The sequence below is a fragment of the Rhamphochromis longiceps genome, linkage group LG5 (genome assembly GCF_057381845.1).
Source record: "Rhamphochromis longiceps isolate RC_006_pf linkage group LG5, R_longiceps_female_GT1.1, whole genome shotgun sequence".
Lineage (NCBI taxonomy): Eukaryota > Metazoa > Chordata > Actinopteri > Cichliformes > Cichlidae > Rhamphochromis > Rhamphochromis longiceps.
The window spans coordinates 18,435,048-18,454,628 of NC_140561.1; the positions used below are offsets into that span (position 1 = coordinate 18,435,048).

Sequence of the window (19,581 nt, forward strand, 5' to 3'; positions counted from 1 at the left end):
TCGGGATCATATATATGTGTTACACAACCAGAAAATGTGGTTGTTTGCAGTGTGTAAAGGCCTTTGTGGTCCAACATCTCCGTTCTACAGTCCAGAGGACACTCAAGTCTTGTGGTTTGTTCAGATGCCACTTTGTAAAGCTAAGCCGTGCTACCACGTTCTTTTGAGAGAGAAGAGCCTTTCTCCTGGCAACCCTTTCAAAGGAGCTGTACTTGTTTAGTCTTTTGCTAATTGTACTGTCATCAACTTTAACATTGCTGGCTGAGGGCTCTGATATGTAGCTTGTGGGTTTTCTGCAGATTATTATACAGCCATAGACTGAATTTGTTGCGACACTCACAGGTGGAAATGCTCCAGACAAGCAAACTGCAAACAACAAAATATCTGCTTTCACAGAAATGCTCACATTTGCTGATGATCAGGTGCTGAAATGCATTTGATTAGTAGCTCCTGGCTGCTACTTATACCCTCTTAAAACCTGTGGAAGCAGTACTTTAAAATACATAAAAAGTGAAGCCCTACCTCCAGTTGTTTCTTGCCATGTAGCCAGTTTTCAGAAATTCAGTTCATTTGTCTCAGATTTCTGTCTTGCTCCCAATAAAATAAAAGTTTTAGTTTGTGTGAAAAATGACATTTAATCAAACACAATGTTGCAGTTAGACTGGACATAGAACGCTAACTTTCAGTCGACGCAAGAATACATTTAGGGCTTAATCTGCAACTTGTATCTGCACCAGAATTTGGTGCTGCTGGCTGGAGTTTCAGCAGCAGTTGTTAGGCCCTGGCACCTCCTTCTTTTAAAATAAATGGTGTTTCTAAAGACACTCGGGGTAGCATAGGGACAAGAGGATATGCCAAAGCTGGATTTATTGATAGATATTAAGAAACATAAATAAGAAAAACGTGGTTTTAATAAAGAATGAGGTCATTAGTAATTCTAGTGATTTATTAAGTAGAGTATCAGGTTTACCCAAAGAATTGGCCAAGAATTTGTTTTTTATTTTCTAGTGCAGTCATCTGTGACTGCAGACTTCTCTAGCCAGTGTTTAAGGATGAGACAGAGACTGATGTTTCTTGGTAAATTAAAAGGATGCCTTTAGGGGTCTGTCGAGCCTCTTTTTGATTTAGTTTGTTCACATATTTGCATGTTACAAAACTTCGTTACGAAGCTCGTTTTATGTAATTTTGAGCTCTGTGATGATCCACCAGCGGCAGCCTATTAACGCTGCCTGAACTGAACTGTCTACTGGAATGGCGATTCTCTGGTGAACTCCATAGCTCATTCTCTTATTCCTCAGTAGGCTCACTTCAGCTCTCCAGTTACACAAACCTTTCTTTTTTTGCACGATGTTGGAATGGACAATACTGTCACACACACACAGACACAGCCCCAGGTCACGGAGTGCAGACACACACCAGAGCTATGAGTGTCGTCTGGCTTCAGTCCACTGGAACAGCTGAGGTACGAACCAGGCGAGGGAAGCAGCAGGCGAATGCCACATTAGTCCCTGCTGTTGCACCAGTACACAAACTCACACACAAACACAACACATGCCTCCACATGCACAAAAGCAGACTGACTACAGCTCACTGTTCCTTACTCATGTGCACACAATGACACACTCACAGCTGAGCTCGCACTAGTCACACACACAAACACATGCACAGCTGAGCACATGTCTATACAGGCTGAACAGATGCAGATCGTTGCGAGAGGTGGGGTAGCACTTCAAGAACATTTGCCCACCCAACCCACCAATCTACATTCCACACAGACTGCATGATACACCGTGTGCACACTTTGTTCCCCCCCATTTTAAAAAAAATTTATTTTAAAAAGCATCCTATTGCAACCTTTAAATTAATCTTTCTGGTTGAAACTGTATCTATTCCTCAATGTATTTGCTGCCTGTACATACAGCCCCCATATTTAGTTTGCCAGCTTGCTAGACTTGTTTACATGACCCCGGCTGGATCACAGTTGGGACTGGAATAGAGGATGACTCATCCCCCTGTCTGCAGAGGTGAATCTGACTGTGTGTCTTTTTCTCTATATGTGTATGTAAGTTAGTGTGTGCTTTCTTATAGCCTTAAGTAACCGGTCTGCACAGCAACACTCTAGGAAGACGCTCCAAGGGCGCATCAAAGCAATCCTATCTCAAAATCTGTCTGCCCACCTACTCAAATTTTCCACAGTCTGGTCTTGCTCAACATATTTATTATTAACCAGGCGCTCGAGAGTGTTTTTCTTCTGACATTTTTGTTTTCATCCACCCAATAATGTGTCAGGCATGTGTATTTGTGTTGTGTCTTTCGACAACAGGTAGTTTGCATGAAAAAACATAATATAAGATAAACTTGAGGTTGTATAAAATTGTTTACTCAAATTGGATCTTAAAACTATATAAAATGATTAAGAAACACTGAAATTCAGTATCAGATAATGTAAATAAACAGATAATAAACAGGGAAGCTTTAGTCCCTGACTTTCAGGACAGAAACCACCATAAAGGATATTTATCTTGTGTGATCGGGAATGTATGCTGATGTGGTTGACTCATTCAGGCTTTATGATAACTACACCTACAAAATTACTTCTAAAAGCCATAAAAGGCTGCTTGACCAAGTGGTGGCAAGCTCCTATCCTTAAAAGTCTTCCTAAATGACATCACCCATCTATTCTGTTTTATTTTCTTTATCTTCTTTCCCTCCCCATCAAACATGCATGCACTCCCTTGTATGCTCCGATAAGCCTGGTGACCCAAGCCTGTCCACTTTAAACATGTCACGGCAGCACAGCAAATCATTGTACGTTGTGCTCGATGTTTAGCTGTCGCTAAGAGAACGCGACCTGCAGGTTATCTGTAGTAAAACATCAGACTCGTGTTTTCTGGTAAGGCACCTGCAGCCTGGAAACTCTTGCCCCATCTATTCTGTTGCTGGGTAAATGGTATATTTATGGTGGGTTTCGGGTTTCCTTTAAAAGACAGGATAACCTTTAGCAGGGAATTTTTGGAGTTTGGAAGATAGTCATGTTCTGGTGTGAACCTTTAGTAAACATCAGCACTGACAATCAATTTACACCACCTTCACTGGCCTATAGTTTTGGAAGCGGTTTGGCATTTGTAAAATAAATAATAAAGTAATTTCGGGTGCTGCTTGTATATATTTAACACATTCATGTGTGTTGTGACTGTCTTTGCATCAGTAGATGCACAGAGTAAACACCGACTCATCACTTTCTGTCACATGGTTTATCTTGTTTGTACTTCTACAGAGTCCGCTTTCGAAGTATGGGAATCTGTGTATTCCAGTGTTGTTGTGTTGGAACAAAGAATTCTGAGAAATTTCAATTTTGTATTTCTACTGGACAACAAGATAATCGATTTACTGTCCTTTAGTCAGGCCAGCTGTTCTCTGAATGCTTTCATAACCACCCGTAATTCTTTATCTGTGGCTACTTGAGAAGTCAGCTCAATGCTGATTACACTGACTGTAGTTTGAAGAGGGCATACTGCATTACTTTGTAACAAGGGACAAAAGCTCCACTGAAATCACCCCTGAAGGTATTACACAGCACATTATATGCTGGCGTTTGCGGGACAGGGTGGCGCCAGTGTTGTACAAAGATATTTGTGCATATGTTTGTAAGTTTGCGTCTTCAGGGGAAGCCCCACTGGCCTCATTCTTCTCTATGTCCTCTTTCTGAGCTCTCTCTCTATTGTTAGCAGCTGCTGAGTGGATTGTTGTCCTAAGAGTTTTTTCCATGGCAGAGTGTGAGGAGCTGCTGTTACTGTCTGCTTCTGACAGGAAACATCCTGACCTACTGACGAGAGGAGAGCAGCGTCTCCCACAGGAGCCAAAACAGTGAAGAGCACACTTTGAATTAGCCTCTTCTTTCTGTATTATCCTACCCCTTTGTCTTATACACACCAACACACACACACTGGAAGAGGCTAAAGCAACGACTGAACACAATCCATCAGCTGAGCATTAATAATTCAAGTGCTCTGCAAAGTGTTAATGTTTATGTTTCACTGGCAGCTGAGCGCAGACTTAGTGCTACATTAAGGCCTAAGGCATTGTGTTAAGAGGCAAACTGGCTGCTTAAACATCGCAAGCAGGGTAAAAAAAATCCTAATAAAGGGAGAGACAGAAAAAGAAATGAACAGAACAGAAAAGACGTGGCAGTATCATTTGATTTGTAAGTCCTTTAGTTTTAGTTCTAGCCATTTAGTGTAGCTATAGAGCTAGAGATCAGTAGAGCACCTCTAAAACCGCCTAATAGCAGATTGTGTTCTTTGATGAATCTATTTTTTTTTAACTAAAAAAAGACAGTTCCTTGTTTACTGGTTCCTGGTTTTATGTGTCCTTTGACTTTTTTTCCTCCTTAGTTTTCTTTTTTTGGTTTGGAGCAAGTAATTAAATGGAGTGTCTGCTGGTTTCCTGGAAAATACACAGAGCCAAGAAACAGTCTGGCACATAACCCACAACATTTTGCTTAGACAGGGCCAGGCTTGCTCTTTCCACTGTTCCCAGTCTTCAGACTAAGTGAAGCTAACTAGCACTTGACTGTATCTTCTTCACTTTTAATGGGCAGATATGACAGTGGCATGCATCTCCTCGACTCATCTTCACCACAGAACAAAAAAGCATGCATACAACAGTGTGCGAGGCCTGCTGCAGTTAACAGTGGTAGTGCACTGGTCGTGTTCCCTGACAGTCCTGGGTTCAAGAGTTCAGGGCTTAATGTTACTAATCCTGTCAGTTGGTGAAAGATACACTGGGAACGTGAGGCAGGGAGGGAGATATTATGTATATACAGTATGGATATACTAAAAGTCCAAAATGGTCTATTTATGTCATCTATCCGTAAAGATGGCATGGGTTCACATCATCTAGATAAGCAGGTGTGGTTGTTTCTGTTAGTGCTGCATGCCCATGATGGTTTACTGTATATGCATGTCAGGGGTAGGCCAAATAGTACGCAAGAGGCGTGACAGGACATAATATTGGCAATGAGGAATATACAGTATGTTTTAGGAGTGGACTCCAGGAATGGAAAGCTGTACTAGCAGGGTGTGTGGGTCACACAACCATACAAGGACATAGTAGAGGCAATGGTCATACCAGCCCTGCACAAGCACATACATCAGTGTGGGTGTGTGCATGTGTGGTGTGGGGGGTGGTGGTGCCAGCTGGGCAGCTTAAAAATAGTGCCGAGTGGAGGATTGCAACTGCATGGGACTCTAAGAACACATGACCGCAAGTCCAGTAAATCACAGCAGATTTCTCTCAGCTCTGTGATGTCTGCTGAGACAAAGAGGATGATCATTAAACCAAGTTATGTCTTAGGATTCATCTCAGCTCTCTTTCTTCAATCATAAGACACCAGCAGAAGTGTGATGCAGGCAGGTTAAGGTGATGCTGTAAGTCAGTTAGGGCTGTATTAACAGAGCAAGTACGCCAAGAATATGGAATATTCTGAAGCAAATCTAGTCGATCAGACGTGTTAGGGCAGTGGGGCAGTAGGCTGAGTGTAGGAGGTGAAACGTGATGAGGATCAGACTGGCAGGATTAAAGAGCACTGGCTGGGCTGATCTCTGCTAATACGCAGAACACAGTGGAGGGAGGAAGAAGCACCGCTAGGCTGCAGGAACAGCTGTTCATTAAAAAGAAGCACAGCGCTCTTCTCCATAACAGATCAACACTCATGCACAGATGTTAATACATTTGATTATGTACAAAACATGCAGCAAATGTAATCTATATAAAATGTCGGGCTGATTTAAACTGGACCATATTCCCATGGACAAAGTGGCTCTTTCACCTCATGTAATCTCAGTTTGGATTAACATGGATTACTGGATTACGAGCCCCCCCCCCCCTGCAGGGAGGCAGGGACACAGACTGAGAGAAAAAAAGATGGACAGCTGAAACTTACACTTGCAGAACGAAGCTGATACCAGTAACCACATAGCTTAGCTTAGTTTAGCTTATCTTATGTTAGCATAAAGACAGGAAGCTGGGGAAATAGCTAACCTGGCTCTTAAAGGGTAACAAATTCCAATAAGTGACTGAACTAAAATTCATACAGTGACTTGTTTAAATAATTTAGTATAGAACCTAAAATGACATGTTTCTGTAACACAAAGTTATTAAGCTAAGCTAAGCAGGCTCATATATAGCAGACAGACAGGACAATGCTAACCTGCCAGAAGATGAGCTTTAATCAGAACATCATATAAGCTGTTAGTGAACAGTCAAGGAAAAGATCCATAATATATATTGGGCTTACCTGGTAGAAAACACAGAACTTTGGTGTAGTAAAATAATAAAGTTTTGGTCCACATGACATTTAAAGCTTCTAATATTTTTTTTCTAAATTTTCCAACACAAATGAGATTCTACTGTTTTGAAGTTTAAAGCGTTTTTTCTTCAGTTGTGTCTCTGCCAAATGTTCAAAAAATTATAAAAAGTTAATGGTGAACTAGACTTTACGCTGAAGCAGAGCATAAAGTGATTTACGAGCCAGCCTTAAATACCATGAAAGATTTTTTTATTTTCATGGGATTCTGAGCACTGAGACAGATGCTCAAAGAGATTCCTGAAACTTACTGTGAACAACAAATATGCTTGGAATCACTGTCTTGTTCAAAAGTCCTGTGATTACCAATATTAAATTTCCAGAGGACAGAGGACATCACATTCATTTTCAAAATTACCTATAATATACACAAAAATCCAAGAGTCACATAATCAAGTTCCCGCAATGGCAAGGGACACCAACCACCTCCACCAGTGCCTGATGGGATGGACTTGTAGCTGATCTGCTAGGGCCAAACATTTAATCACTAAAACTGACTTAGAGAACTCTGTTACTGAATCTCTGTAACGTCACCATGAGTTTTTATCTTACTGACATCCATGTCTCTTAGATTTTGATCATGTATTGAAACAACTTGTCAGGTTGGTGAAATAGAATAAATTCTTTTATAGCTGGATCCTAAGGTATTGCACCTTTACATGGCTTCTGGAAGCTTAATTATGTTTTATTACAGCTGTAACTGATCTTAAATGGACGACTGAACAAAGGAGAAACGGGCCAAGTTTGATATATAAACATGCCATGTACTTGGCTCAGTGAGAGAACACTGATTTAAAGCATGGAAACTTGAACTGAACTGAATATGTAAACATAAACATACACTGTGAGCTTCATGTTGATATCTCAGGAACAAGCAGAACTGCGGTTAGTGTACCATGCTGTTTGGATATTCTGCATATGCATCTCCATCCGTGACAAAATAACAACCGCCTGGGGTCAAAGCAGCCCTTTGAGTCATCTTAAGGTGCTGAGTGTGTCCTAGGGTCGTATCAGACAGATTTAACTACCAGCAATAACTGAGTGAGTGTGAGAGTGTATCTTCTTTCCAAGACTGGGTCAGTGGACAGGAGTGAATCATTGGGGAAAAAAGCAGCATGGAATTGTTGTGTCTGGTTGGAAGTGGGCCTTATGCCAGTGGACCAATAAATGCAGAAACTCTCTGTGCAAAATAACTGGAGCATCCTGCAGCCACATGTCACTGGGTCAGCAGAATCAGACCTGCATATCTGTGTGTGTGCCCAAAAGTGAGAAAGAAACAAGAGATGGCCAAAGCTGTAAAATGAAAAGGAAAAGGGGGCGTGTGAGGCTGGTTGTTAGTAGGGTGGAACTGAAATTAGGGCATTCTTTACAGCTGAGCAGGGCAAAAGAGGAGCTGGCAGCAGAAGTAGGCTAAATAATCATGTCCTATCATCAAACAGTCTCTTGTTTATTGGTCGGGGGGTCGGGGGGGCAGAGGGGGACAGGAATGTTCATGTGACTAAAACGTGAGAGCAATTGGTCACACATGAAACCCACAAGTTGTTGTCCTTCTATCCATGAAAGAGAAAAGAAAGAAAGAAGGAAATCTTGTTCATCTGCTTATTTCTTTTACCAGCTTAAAAATATCCCTCCTCAGCTCCACAGAGGACCAGTTTGAAAAAGGCCAGACTATGTGACCATGAGGGCTCTCGTGCCTCTGCAGGGACCTCTGTGATATAGTCTCTGTTCTCTTATGAAAGGGGGATTCCAGTGACGGTCACATGCTTCCTGCGGCGCTATAGAAGAGGCCAACTACTGCATGGAAAATAAGCCGTACATGGTTTTCCTTTGTGTCTGGATGCATGTGCATACAGCATTTCTATAGCGTTGTGCAGGTCAATGTCAGTCTATGCTTAACGCATTCCTTTTTTGTCTTTAGTTCCACAGGTATGTACCATAAGTGTGTGTTAGAGGGAGAGAGAGAGAAGTGAGTTTAATGTTTGGTCTTTGTCATGAGGGCTTTTATGTTTTATTCTTTCATCTGCTCCCTTTAGCGTTTGCCACAGCAGATCATCTGCCTCCATCTCACCGTATGCTCCTCTGTCATGTCAACCCTTTGCATGTCCTCCTTTACTACTCTTCTAAGGTCTTCTTCTTTTCCCTCCTGCCTGGCAGCTCCATCTTTAGCATCATTAGTTCAGTGCATCCACTGTCCCTCCTCTGCACATGTCCAAACCATCTCAGCCTTGCCTCTCTAACGCACTAAGTCACTCCCAGTGAAACCCTTAACATCTTCAGATCTGCCACCTCCATCTCAGCTTCCTTTCTCTTTGTCAGTGCACCATCTCCAAACTGTACAGCAGAGCCGCTCTCACTACTACCTTGTAAACCTTCACTTTCACTCTTGATGCTATATACTAAACAATATATATATTAGCTGTATAATACCAGTAGGCCAGCTCTAATAGTAATTTGGTATGGCTTCGCGGGCCAAATGTAATTAGGCTGTGGGCCAAATTTGGCCCGCGGGCCAGAGTTTAACACCTATGCTTTAGATGGTTGACCCCAGATATTTAATTTCATCTGCTTTCACTACCTCTTATCCTTGCAGCTTCAGTCTTATACTGTACCTCTCTTCCTCTCATCCACACACATGTATTCTGACCTGCCTCTGCTGACTTTCATTCCTCTTTTCTCCAAAGCATACCTCCACCTCCCCAGGCTCTTTTCCACCTGCTGCCTACTCTCACTACAGATCATAATGTTATCTGCAAATATCATAGTCCACGGAGACTCCTGCTTGACCTCATCTGCCAGCTTGTCCATCACCACCACTGCAAACAAGGGGCTCAGAACCAGTCCCTGATTTAATCCCACCTCCACTTTGAACCCATCTGTCACTCCTGCACACCTCAACACCGTGTCCTCAAATATCACATACTTCTCTGTGACTCCTGACACCTTCACGCAGTACCACAGTTTATCTCTTGGCATCCTGCCATTGGCTTTTTCTAGATCCAGAAAGACACAGTGCGACTTCTTCTGATGTTCTCTATACATCTCCATCAACACTCTGAAAGCAAAAAGCACATCTGGAGTGTCCTTTCAAAGCATGAAGCTCACCGATTGTCACTCTCACTGATAGTTTCTTACCCTAGCTTCATCAACACGTTCCCATATCTTCAAATTATGCCTATCAGCTTTATCAGCATACCACCTTTGTTCTTTCTTTCTGTTCCGTTATTTGAGGTTATGGGTGTTATTTGACTGGACGCAAAACTCAAAAACACACGAGACGCACCATTACTCCAATGAGTGTCCTTTGACTACGATGACCTGGATGACTGAGAACCTTCACAGACACAGTGTCCTTTATTATTTTTCATCCCCCCCACAACAACCCAGCAGAAACGTTCCTACCTCTTAACATTTACCTGATACTACACCCCCCTACTAAATAGGATGTGATGCTGGGATATAACCAAGAAATCAGATTAGACCCGCACGCTTTAATATGATGTTTCTTCGGGCTACGAAGTGAGCATCCAACCTCCTTTTAACGGTCTCATAATTGCTCGCCTCTTCGGGAGTCAGGTGCAGGGATACCTGCCTCCTCGCCCATAGTGTAGATAAGGGCGTTCACTTGATTTTCGTCCGCTTGCGTCTCCAAGTCAGACGCGATGCGAAATCTGTCAAAACGCTTTATCCATTTGGTCCAGTCGTCGGACCTAAAAGTGAATGTCTCCGGCGGGGTGACTTGAAACTGACTCATGACGTCACGTCTCTTTTCGCGCAGCTCCTCTATGGCTGACCTTTAACCTGGCACCGACGCCGAAACCTTTCGCTTATACCCAACTAACGTTTCCAGTTGTCTTCTGACACCATGTTCCGTTAGTTGAGGTTATGGATGTTATTTGACTGGAGGCATGACTCACAGACACGAGACGGGCCATTACTCCAATGAGTGTCCTTTATTATTTTTCATCCCCCCACAACAACCCAGCAGAAACGTTCCTACCTCTTAACATTTACCTGATACTACACTTTCTACTTTCTTCATCTCCCTAACTATCCCACTGTTCTTTGCCACCTTCTTTTTTGAATATATATCAGCTTACATCTGTTCCAATCACCACTCTCTTCCCCTGGGGACACTCTCTACCACTTCAACCATCTCTTCTTCCTTCCCTCTAGTTGGCTTCAAACATGCCTCCCCCATTCCTCTTCCTTTGTCTTCGGCCAATACTAGAACAGAATGAGGACCTTGTTCATTCTTAACATAGGCCGCACTGACCCAATATGGAAGTCTCATTCTTGATGATTGGTATGTTTGATTTGGCAGATTTTACACCGGATGCCCTTTCTAATGTAAACCCACCGATTTGTGTCTCCTCTTGGTTAAGTGAGTGTGTAAACTCTCTACACAAACGTGCTCCATGAGAATATTGTGAAAGAACTTGTACTACTTTATGAGATGAATTATTTTCACTTCCGTTAGCACACTTGCACACCAACTCACGAATTAACTCACGCTTACACTATCATCTACAGACCATGACATATTCCAGAAATGTATGTAGTGAGACTGCACGTGTCTTTGCACACGCTGTATCACTCCACCACAAGCCACATGACTGGACTGCCTCATAGCTAGTGACTATGACTTATCGTTGTGATATTTACAACCTACTATGTTTGAGAACATGAGAAAGAGAGGGATACCGTGAGAAAGGAGGCTAGAGAAAGGGAAATTTTAGTAATGCACTGTCTTTAAAAGCTACTGTATATCTGTTTCTAACAAAACTAGAACAGAGAAACCAGATCTCCTGAGGAGAGAGCATTTTATTATTGGCTTTCTGAAAAACCAGACCATAAGCATGGAAATAACTGAATTTCTAGTTGAAGATTCTACAGATTATTGTTTTTTGGCTAAGTGAAATCAGACTGCATGCAAACAGATGCAGCTAAATCAGAGTAAAATGGGAAAACATTAATTTATGGGTTCTTGTTGTTTCACATAACAATTACAGAGAAATGAGAGTCAAAGAGAAAAGAGCCAAAGTTGGTGGGAGACAAAGATCATAAGAGGGCATTATAACGGGTGTGTGTCTGATTGTGTGTGTTTGAGTGCATCAGTGGGGTGAGCAGGTTCATCGGGTCCCATGTTGGGCAGGAGGGTTGGAAGTGTTCGGGTGCTAGAATCCTATATCAGAGCCAGTGCTGACCATGGGTCTATATCAAGAGTCGGCTAGAGTTTCAGCCCTGCGCGGAGGATTATTCTGAGAAAGATGGGTTCTAGCCAGCCTGAAATAACTGATCCAAACTTGCTTTGACTTATGCACTCTAATGAAGAACAGAGAGGGGTGCAGGAAATACGAAAGGAGATGCACCTCCTGCCCCTGTCAGGAAGTTAAAAGAGGTGCTGTGAAACAGGAGAGAGTGTCTAGGGAGCATTCTGGGAAAGAGTGGAGAAAAGGAAAATGTCAACATGCCAAACTGTGCAGCCCTGTGCACCGGCCACGCATTCCTGATTCTTGTAGAACAGGATAAACTTTGGGACACTGCTGCATAACCCATGGATAGAAATCTTCTATGTTTAGTTGGTGTCATATAGTCACTCAGGTTGCTTTGATAATGAAGAAAGGTTGGAGCCAGGACACTAAACCCTAGGTGAATATTGTTATAAACAGGTCAGACCAGTGTCTGGGTAGACACTATAAGTACTCCACGAGTTATGTAAGGAGACTGTGTTAATTCATCAGTACAAAGCTGTCAAAAGCTCAGGCGAGCGTTTCCATTTTCAGAGCCTTCACTCAAATATTCCGCATGTGGTATATGGAGTCTGTATGTGTGTTCACGTGCTTGTGCAAAAGTGTTTTATAAGATGTACTCTCTGCATACATATATATAGGTGGTCCGTCAGGACATGTGATGTGCTTCTCTTACATAACTGTGGATAAAGAGGCATAAAGACAGAGATGTGCCTGTACACCATGCCAGAGAAAATTTCTGTTGGTTGGAAATTTATGAAGCTTGTAAGATGTCCTTTATCCCTGGCATATTAGCTTACTTGTAATAGGAAGCAGTTGGTTAAAACAGCTGTATCATTTCTTCTGCTGTGTCCAGGTAGTATATAAAATCAGCTTTGGCAGAGCTTGGCCACCATTTAAGTCTGTATGGTGAAGCTTATAGGAGCTACCATTTTTGGATCTTGATCTGTGATAAAAGTCCTATTTTTGTGGCAAAGATTCATGCTAGAAACCTATTGAGAGATCTGGGTCCATATTGACATGATAGCATCACAGTTCTTTGTCCTGTTCTTCTGTAGTGAAGGTGCTCTGGACTGAGATTATTGCGAATGCTGCCAGTGTTTTTCCAATCTTTTATTATGAACCTGCGTAAAATTGTAGCCTCAGTTTCCTGTTATTAGCTAACAGGAGTGACACTCTGTGTGGTCTTCTGCTGCTATTACACAGATGCTCTTCTGCATACCTTGACTGTAATGAGTTACTGTTAGTCTTCCTATCAGCTCAAAATATGCTCACCATTTGCCTCTGACGTCTGACATCAACGAGACACACTTTTTTGTCCAGAGAACTGCCTCACTGGATATTTTCACCTTTTCAGACTTTTTCCTGTAAACCCTAGAGAAGATTACTGGGAAAATCTCAGTATATCATCAGTTTCTGAAATATTCAGACCAGCATGATTGCCACCAATAAGAGTTGTGGTCAGTGAGCATATGTCACTAGAATAAAACGCGGCGTTTCTACATAATTGTGAGCCAATTACTGGCAGATGAGTGTATGTGTATTTCCATTTAAGGTTTTTAATAATGTGGCACTACTTTGGATAAACCTTTAAAATCTTGATTTCACACATTAAACATATCTTAGTTGTATTCTCTCATTTCTGATGGCAGTGAAATAGACTTTGATTTCATTCAGCAACACTTTCAGGTGAAATCTATCCCACTCACAGACAGAAAGTTAACCAAACTGACCTGTGACTGTTGGAAGCACAATGAGAATGACCACATGAAGTTTTTGTATACTACATATGAATGCTGCAATAATGTTTGTGTTCAATAACAGTCCAATTTTTATTAAAAGGTACTTTTTAAGTTGAAATCTTCAGAGCCGGTGCAGCATGATTGAAATAAACAATACTTTGCACAAAAGGAAACCAAAGCATATACATTGTTGGAAGATGGCGTTCCAAACTGATTTTTCAGATTGTTTTTAGATTTGGCTAATTACCATTTGAACTACACAACTACATACCAAAGCATTTCAATGGAAAAAGCATTGCAAGCTCTTCAGATCACTGTTAACATTTTGAAAAAGTTAAAAAATAAACAAATATTAAAACATTTTAATGTGACCCACATTGTACACTATACACTGTTCATATTCTTCTTCAGTGAGATTAAAAACCCTATATTAATATGCTCTGAGGAAGGCGTTTCGTTAAGACTTGTCTGCCATCTCCTGGTAAAAAAGAGGCGCTGCATTCAATTTATAGCTTCTCTACCGCCATTAGTTCCGGACCAAGTGCTTGACACTGTAGTAAGAAATTAAAGTGGCAGAAAAATAAACAGAAATAATGTGCTCATCTATTTCTGCACGTTTTTTGTTTGTTTGTTTTTTGTTCAAATTGCAGGCTCATTGTTATTGTGCCAAGGCCAGTACTACACCATATTAACTTGAAAAGGGAACCAATTTTGACAGGATTTGGCTAAAGTCACTTTGCTGTTCCTTTGGAACAACCCCCCCCCCCTCCCAAAACAAAACAACAACAACAACAAAAAAAAAAACTGCTTGCACTCATACACTTTATCTTTTTAATATTTCAGAGGCCAAACAGGAGACAAAGAGGAGACCTTTTCTCCAGGTGCTTAAGTGCATCAGTGAACTCACCAGAACAGCTGAATGTAAGCATGGAATATCCTCAACACACTTCCACTTGTTTCAGAACTTCAGAGCAGAGTGATGCTTTAAAAGTTGCTCAACGACCACTATTTTAGTTTCAAGGACACATGAAGAATACACCTCAAAGTCTGGGAAAGAAGGAAAGTGGACATCTTTAGGTTTGTGAAGACGCGTCACCTCTCATCTAAGAAGCGTCTTCAGTTCTGAAAATAAAGGATGGAGAGACCCAGGTATTTAACCCCTAGCGCCTAGTGGGATTTCTCTCCTTTGGAAGTAATTGAATTCTCACATGAGCCAAGGTGTGAAAAAATGCACAGCCTCTTAGATGATGTTTCCACTAACTTAAAGAAGTCCAGCTTCCTTTTTAAAAAAAAAGCTGTTAAGACTACCTTGACATGGACAACTGAGAACCTACACAGACTGACCTGCAGAGGCCCATCTGCTCAGTTTCCTCCTCAGTCATGCTGGTTACCATAAGCCTTCCCCTATCCTAACATTTTTTGTAATCATTTCTTTTCCACAGTTATTGTGCTGTCTTATTCCCTTGCAGATTAGCAACACAATGTATCCCTCTGAAATGCAACAATGCTGCAGTGATTTAGGCTCAGAGACAGCCTACTGTAAAGGTACCACAGTTTAATTAAAACGTACGGACCAAAACACCATGTTATATCTGTATCTTGTGTTGAAAGTGGAAATTTTATATCCTTGAGGAAGTTTTCATTTAATAACTAGAATGTAAAAATGATAGGTATTAAAGTGATTGCACAGGCTATTGTTAGCATTCAATGCTGCTTTTAGGCTAATTAATAAGGTTTCATTTTTTGACAGTTACAATATTAGTAGTTGCATGGAAAATATTTTATATATTGCTGCCCTTTGACATACATACAGAAAAAAGACAAAGCAAGGTGTGTGTGTGTGTGTGTGTGTGTATGTATGTGTGTGTACAATCCTGGTTGCTCTGTAACTTCAATACTTTCATGCAGATCTGGGTTCTAATTCGCCAATATCGTACCTTTCTCAAAACAAATCAATGTGAAAGTAGGAACAGCAGACTTAAAGGCACAAAAGCTCTAGCGCTGAGGTCACCTATAGCACTTTGGTCCTTCTGGTCAGAGATTAGTGTGTCTATTTTCGTCCCTGTTAGACTGCTAATAAACTCTGGAGGGGGGGTCTCTTGCCTGAAAGACTGGCAATTAAAACCTGCGTAACGCTTCATACTGTCACACAGGAAACGCACAATAAAAATGCAGGCTACTCTTAGATTATCTTTTGGCAAAGTAAGTCTCTGTTCTTGTAAACGCCTGTGCGTGTGCCCTCTCCTGGCCGACGCTCCAGTCTGTTGTATGAATCCAGTCGTTTCCTCTGGCGCACTTCTCCTTTAAGCGCCGAAAAAAAGCCCCGGCCATATGACGTCAGAAGCTAAACCTGCTGGGTGTCTGTCCGTTGGAAAGTGAAGTGTGTTTGTCGTGCTATTGCTATCGGAGTTTTTTCTCCCTGTGTTGCCTGTCTTTCGTGAAGTGTTTCTGTTATTTTTGTTTTTACTTCCCTCGAGAGGTTTCACGGTATCGACTGGAAAAAAAAACTCTGCCACTGTTGCCGCCTTAGAGGATGTTTTAGAAAAGTTCCTGAAGCTTTCTTTGAGGAAACCGGTGGACGGCGGACACCACCGGAGATGGATAAGCTAACCGATAGCTGAGTTGTTAGCTGAGAATCACAGAAAAGACTCGAGCTACGATGCTAATAGCTAGCTAGCTAACTTGGCTTTTTACCGGCTAACCGAGCGACTTTGTGAACCCGTATCGTTAGAACTACTGCCAGATTTTCCTCGGGCCTGGACGCGACGCGGTGAGCAGTTTGTCAGAGGCCAGCTAACTCAGGAAGACTCGGTCTCTGTATTGAGAACAGTATTGTTGAGGGGAGGCTGCTTACCTCTCAGCCCCGAACTATGAACATGCTATCAAACTCACAGAACCAACCACTGTTTCCCAACCCGGCGGGGCAGCAGAACCCAGCCGGGCAACAGAACCCTTCGGGCCAGTTCCACTCCTTCCAGCCCAGACCCACCTTACAGATCAGGAAGAACGCAATCACTGACGAATACAAGGTGACCAGCCAGGTGTTGGGGTTGGGAATCAATGGAAAAGTGCTCGAAATAGTACAGAAGAGCACTGGCGACAAGTATGCCCTAAAGGTAGGTCATATCTGTAATGAAAGCAACACAATTTTGTCCAGCTATGAGTTCATGCAGTGGTCACTATTTTGCAATGAAGACTTTTAAAGTTCAATTCTACACCACTGGACGCTTTAATAGGCAAACAGAGTCAATCAGAGCAGTTCATTTTCATCCCACAGTGTCATTTTTAGACTTATTATTTAGGCATATTTCTCCTTGTTTGTTGTCCTGCAAAGTATTAAATTTAGCTAGCAGCCTGCTGTTTAGATAAAACATATCAAGACCTCAAACTTTCAGGAAATTCGACTTTCAGCGTGCTTACATTTTACAGAGCACCAAATTTCTGGTTTTTTTTGTCTTCCTTTTCATTGATGTGGCAATGTTGGTAAAAGTGTATCCACGAATTAAATTTTTGATCACCTTTGGCAATAATTTCTTACCCTAAAACATGTCCCGATGTTGTCCAACGGGTGATTTTTAACTCCTATTATTAGAACATGTAACTTCATCATAATAAGCTGGTGCACAGTGAACCTAGAGTAACTTATAAGCAAATAATGAATTGATACACAACAGGTATCTCTAGTTCAAGTGTGCAGTGCTGCTTCTTGTGACTGGAGGTTGCTATGTGATGTTAAAGCTTTTTCTCAGTTGTGTGCGTTTTTTTTTTTTTTTTTGTTTTTTTTTTTTTTTTTGGGTTGGTTTTTTTTTTTTGATTTCACATTGTCATTGTTTTATTTGTCACCCACTTTCACCACGTAGAGTAACAAGGTAAGAATGTCATACGTATGGGTTGGGGCTGGTGGTTATTAGGGTTGTGGCTGTAAAGTGACACTGCAGTATCAGGATCTACCTCTTAAGAGATCATTTTCTGTATTGGTCAATGATTGATAAAGGACAAACGTCACAACAGTTATAAACACACAAGTAACTGAAATGTTATCCAGTGAGGCTAAATATCACTGAAGGCTTCCCCCCCATCATTATGATAGAGAGTGTAATCTTAAGATTGTCAGCATACATAACTGTTGCACAAAATCTTCTACAAGTGAATGAGTCAGGGAAAGACAAAACGAAAAATACAAATCTAAAACCTGAAAAAACAGGTGTGTGTGTGTGTGTGTGTGTGTGTGTGTGTGTGTGTGTGTGTGTGTGTTAAACAGCAAATTCACACAAGCTCCCACGCAACCGTCAATCAGCCATGTTTTTGTTTGTTGTTAAAACACTTGTAACAAGTATAAACTTAGAAAGTCATGTTGAACTTTCAGGCCTTTTCAATTGTCTTCTCAGCTGTTTTGTGTGAGCAGGGGCCTTATACATTGATAGCGCTGCATGTAAAACTATAGTTGCCTTTTATGTGAATATAGTTGTCGTTTTTAAAGTGGAAGTGGACTCAGTTCACAGTGAAGTGTAAAACATTTCTAGTAAAGCAGTATTTAATATCCAATAGAAGTGCAAAGCTGAAAGGAAGTTGGCAAAAGGCTCCCATGATTATTGTTGCAGTTGCTCAGTAATTCATGTAAAATGGGTGCCACTCGATTAAAAATCAGTTTTATGTTCACCCTGTGAAAAAATTTCCAAGCTAAAGGTCGACAGATTACACAGAAGTGGGCTGAAATTCTGTACTTCTTAATTTGTTTCCAGGATTTTTGAGCGCTTAAGGCTGAGGGAGTAGAGAACTTTTCTCCAAGTATGATTTAATATATTGGGTCATTCTTTTATTAAATCTTAGTCTTATTAGGTTGTGACTGAATGTGTCCTGGAGGGTAAAATCACATTTGCAAATATTGTCAATTTTCCATCAGTTTCAGACCACATATATATAAATTCTTTCTCAAAAGAAGTAAAGAAAAGATATATGAACTGCAGCTGGTAACTAACTAGTGTTAGCTAGATTCTGTCTCATAAGTGAGTAATTCATTTTAGTGTAAACTTTCTAGAAAAGTAGTGACAAAGCAGTGGTTAGGTTAACATAACATCTTGGAATATGAATATAATTAAATCCATTTCCGGTGTCAGTTAAAATGATCCAAAACTGAAAGATATTTTGCACATCTGCCTTATAAGATAATTGCTTAAGAGGGATAAATGACAGGCTGTGAGAGGGAGACTTGGGAATCGGTAATGAAATAATTTTGTTTACATCATTGTAAAATAATTTTATGTTGTAATAATAAATCTATTTTCTTAATTTCCTCAGTACCAAAACTAGGGATGTTTCTGGCGACTAATAGACCTTTTCCACTAGTGCCTAGTACCTGCTTGGCTCGACTCAACTCCATTTTGTAGGGTTTTCCAGTATGTGGTAGTACCTGGCACCAGATACCTACTTGGCCAAGGTTCCAAGTGATCTGAAATAATCCAAAAATGTGAGGTCAACAGACTCCATGCCACTGATTGGCCAGTTATTGTTGTCACTCAGTGAATCATGAGAGCAGCTCCTTCACAAAAAATCAAAACCACAATTTTTTTGAAACCTAGCAACAAGGGAAATGGCTACACAAAAAACAACATCAGTGTTCGTAGAATTTAGCTAACCAAACGTAGCAGTGCTAGCAGCAGCAGTGGCCTTCTTTTATCCTAGCATTCACACCCTGACAAACGGCCACTTCTTTTTTTGGGGGGGGTGACAGCCATGCTAGCCGGCTGTCATCTGTTTACTTTTCCCCTTGCTTGTTTGCAACTTCCCTTCAAAGAAAAATTAACAGACAGAAAGGGGGTGGCATCTGTCTGTCAGAGCTGCAGCCCAGGTTAGTGGCCATTGGGGTCATAACATCTTTGAATCTCTAACTGCTTTTTTACATTAGGTCCTTGCCCTTTAGAGACAGTATCTGAATACCTCTCCTGTATCCTTAATGACATGTTTTGACACATCACTAGATGTGGTTCAACTAATTCTGACATCCTTAATTCTGACATTAGAATACCAAATACCAAACTAGCAGAGGTATTTACCAGCATTTTTAACAAATCTTTATTAAATGCTGTTACTGAAAAATTTCTTTGCAACTGTAAGGATCTTAGACTTCCATCTGGTCACACCCCTCAACTGAGAAATGGACTCAACCCTGAGCAATAAACTCCTGAATCAATCCATTAAGCCACTACAGACTATTCATAGTCTC

General features: G+C 41.2%; 1 protein-coding gene across 1 annotated transcript in view; it reads left to right on the forward strand.

Annotated features, from left to right (window-relative positions):
• The first annotated feature begins 15,691 nt into the window (after window positions 1–15,691).
• The window catches only part of mapkapk2a (MAPK activated protein kinase 2a), a 36,468-nt gene continuing 32,578 nt past the window's right edge, over window positions 15,692–19,581 (forward strand). Inside the window, exon 1 of the mRNA XM_085406252.1 lies at window positions 15,692–16,474. Within this exon, the coding sequence (XP_085262378.1) occupies window positions 16,229–16,474 (246 nt within the window). The 5' untranslated portion in view covers window positions 15,692–16,228. The remainder of the gene's footprint in view (window positions 16,475–19,581) is intronic.